At 35.3% G+C, this 1175-nt stretch overlaps 1 protein-coding gene across 1 annotated transcript in view; it reads left to right on the top strand.

Annotated features, from left to right (window-relative positions):
- The window catches only part of LOTGIDRAFT_176859 (hypothetical protein), a gene marked incomplete at both ends in the record, with an annotated part of 7906 nt that extends 7097 nt beyond the window's left edge, over window positions 1–809 (top strand). The window contains one exon of the mRNA XM_009061675.1: window positions 751–809. Coding sequence (XP_009059923.1) covers window positions 751–809 — 59 coding nt within the window. The remainder of the gene's footprint in view (window positions 1–750) is intronic.
- Between the last annotated feature and the right edge of the window lie 366 nt (window positions 810–1175).

Here is a 1175-nt window from a genome sequence, read left to right as displayed (position 1 = left end):
TCTTCGAAATCAAGCCCAACTGTCCAAGAGATATAAAATCGACAATTTCTGGCATATGGTGCCATTAATTTTTTCGAAAAGATGAGTCACATTGTTATTTCTACAGAGGGACCATGACTTCCTACTTTCAAATTTGTATCATTTTACTGAGTGAAAGCATAGGCTGTGGACCTCCTGAAAAATTTGGTGGCATCTGCTTGGACACTGTTTCTTTCCTAAAATAAAACACTGATTAGTCATATATAAAGATAAAGCTTTAGTTCTTGGAATAAGAACTTCCTCGGTAAGATTATAAAATGGAACTTGTGCACCATTCCATTTTGACGAAGTAATTGAAGGTACAAAATTGAAATGAAAAGTTTGTAACGGAAAACCATCTGATATCCATCCAAGGCATAGTATCTTTGAGCACATGTAGGGAACTTGTGTTAAAATATACACACTATTATCTATTCAACCATTCAAAACAAACCGCCCAATCAACACACTTCTACATACAGTTTGTTTTGTAATATAAACAATAAAACTCTGGAATATATTATAAGTATGGGCAAACCCTCTTGTATGAAAGAAGTTGTTTTGATTGGTTAAAATTCAATATCTCTTACTAAGTTATTAGAAAAATGACAAGCTAATAAGACTCTATTTTAAAACTGACCTGCATGTGCACAAATATTGTTGACCTACTTTAGGTGGTTTCCAGATTTTGTATGGTGAAATTTGATTGAAATATCAATATTTTTATTTCAGTATTTTCTGCCCCCTCGTATCATAGTATAGGTAATATATCAATAACCTTGCTTTGTTAATTCCACCCTTTTTCTTTTTCTCTTGATATATACCTTGGTCGTATTTCAAATATTAACCAGGAGCCGCAGTGGCTCAGTGAGTTTGATGCTTGCTCGCTAAACATGAAGATCCAGGGTTCAATCAAGGTATTGGTCAAGATGATACCCTCGGATTTTTCAACCCAGTGACCCTTAGTCGGTAATGCAGGTACGAGGGACTGGCATGGGAAAAAGCCTCTTTCAGGTGGAAATTAAAAAAAGAGTAGATCAATGCCTCTGTCCTGGCAAAATTTCCCTCATTGTACACTGCATAGCATCAGCCGTTTTCATTAGCCAATAAGGTGCAAAAAAGGGGGATGGAAACACCATTCATTTCATTATGAAATT

This window comes from Lottia gigantea, assembly GCF_000327385.1.
Source record: "Lottia gigantea unplaced genomic scaffold LOTGIsca_4981, whole genome shotgun sequence".
NCBI lineage: Eukaryota > Metazoa > Mollusca > Gastropoda > Lottiidae > Lottia > Lottia gigantea.
Note: the sequence above shows the minus strand (reverse complement) of the source record. Positions and strands in the feature narration are given on the sequence as shown.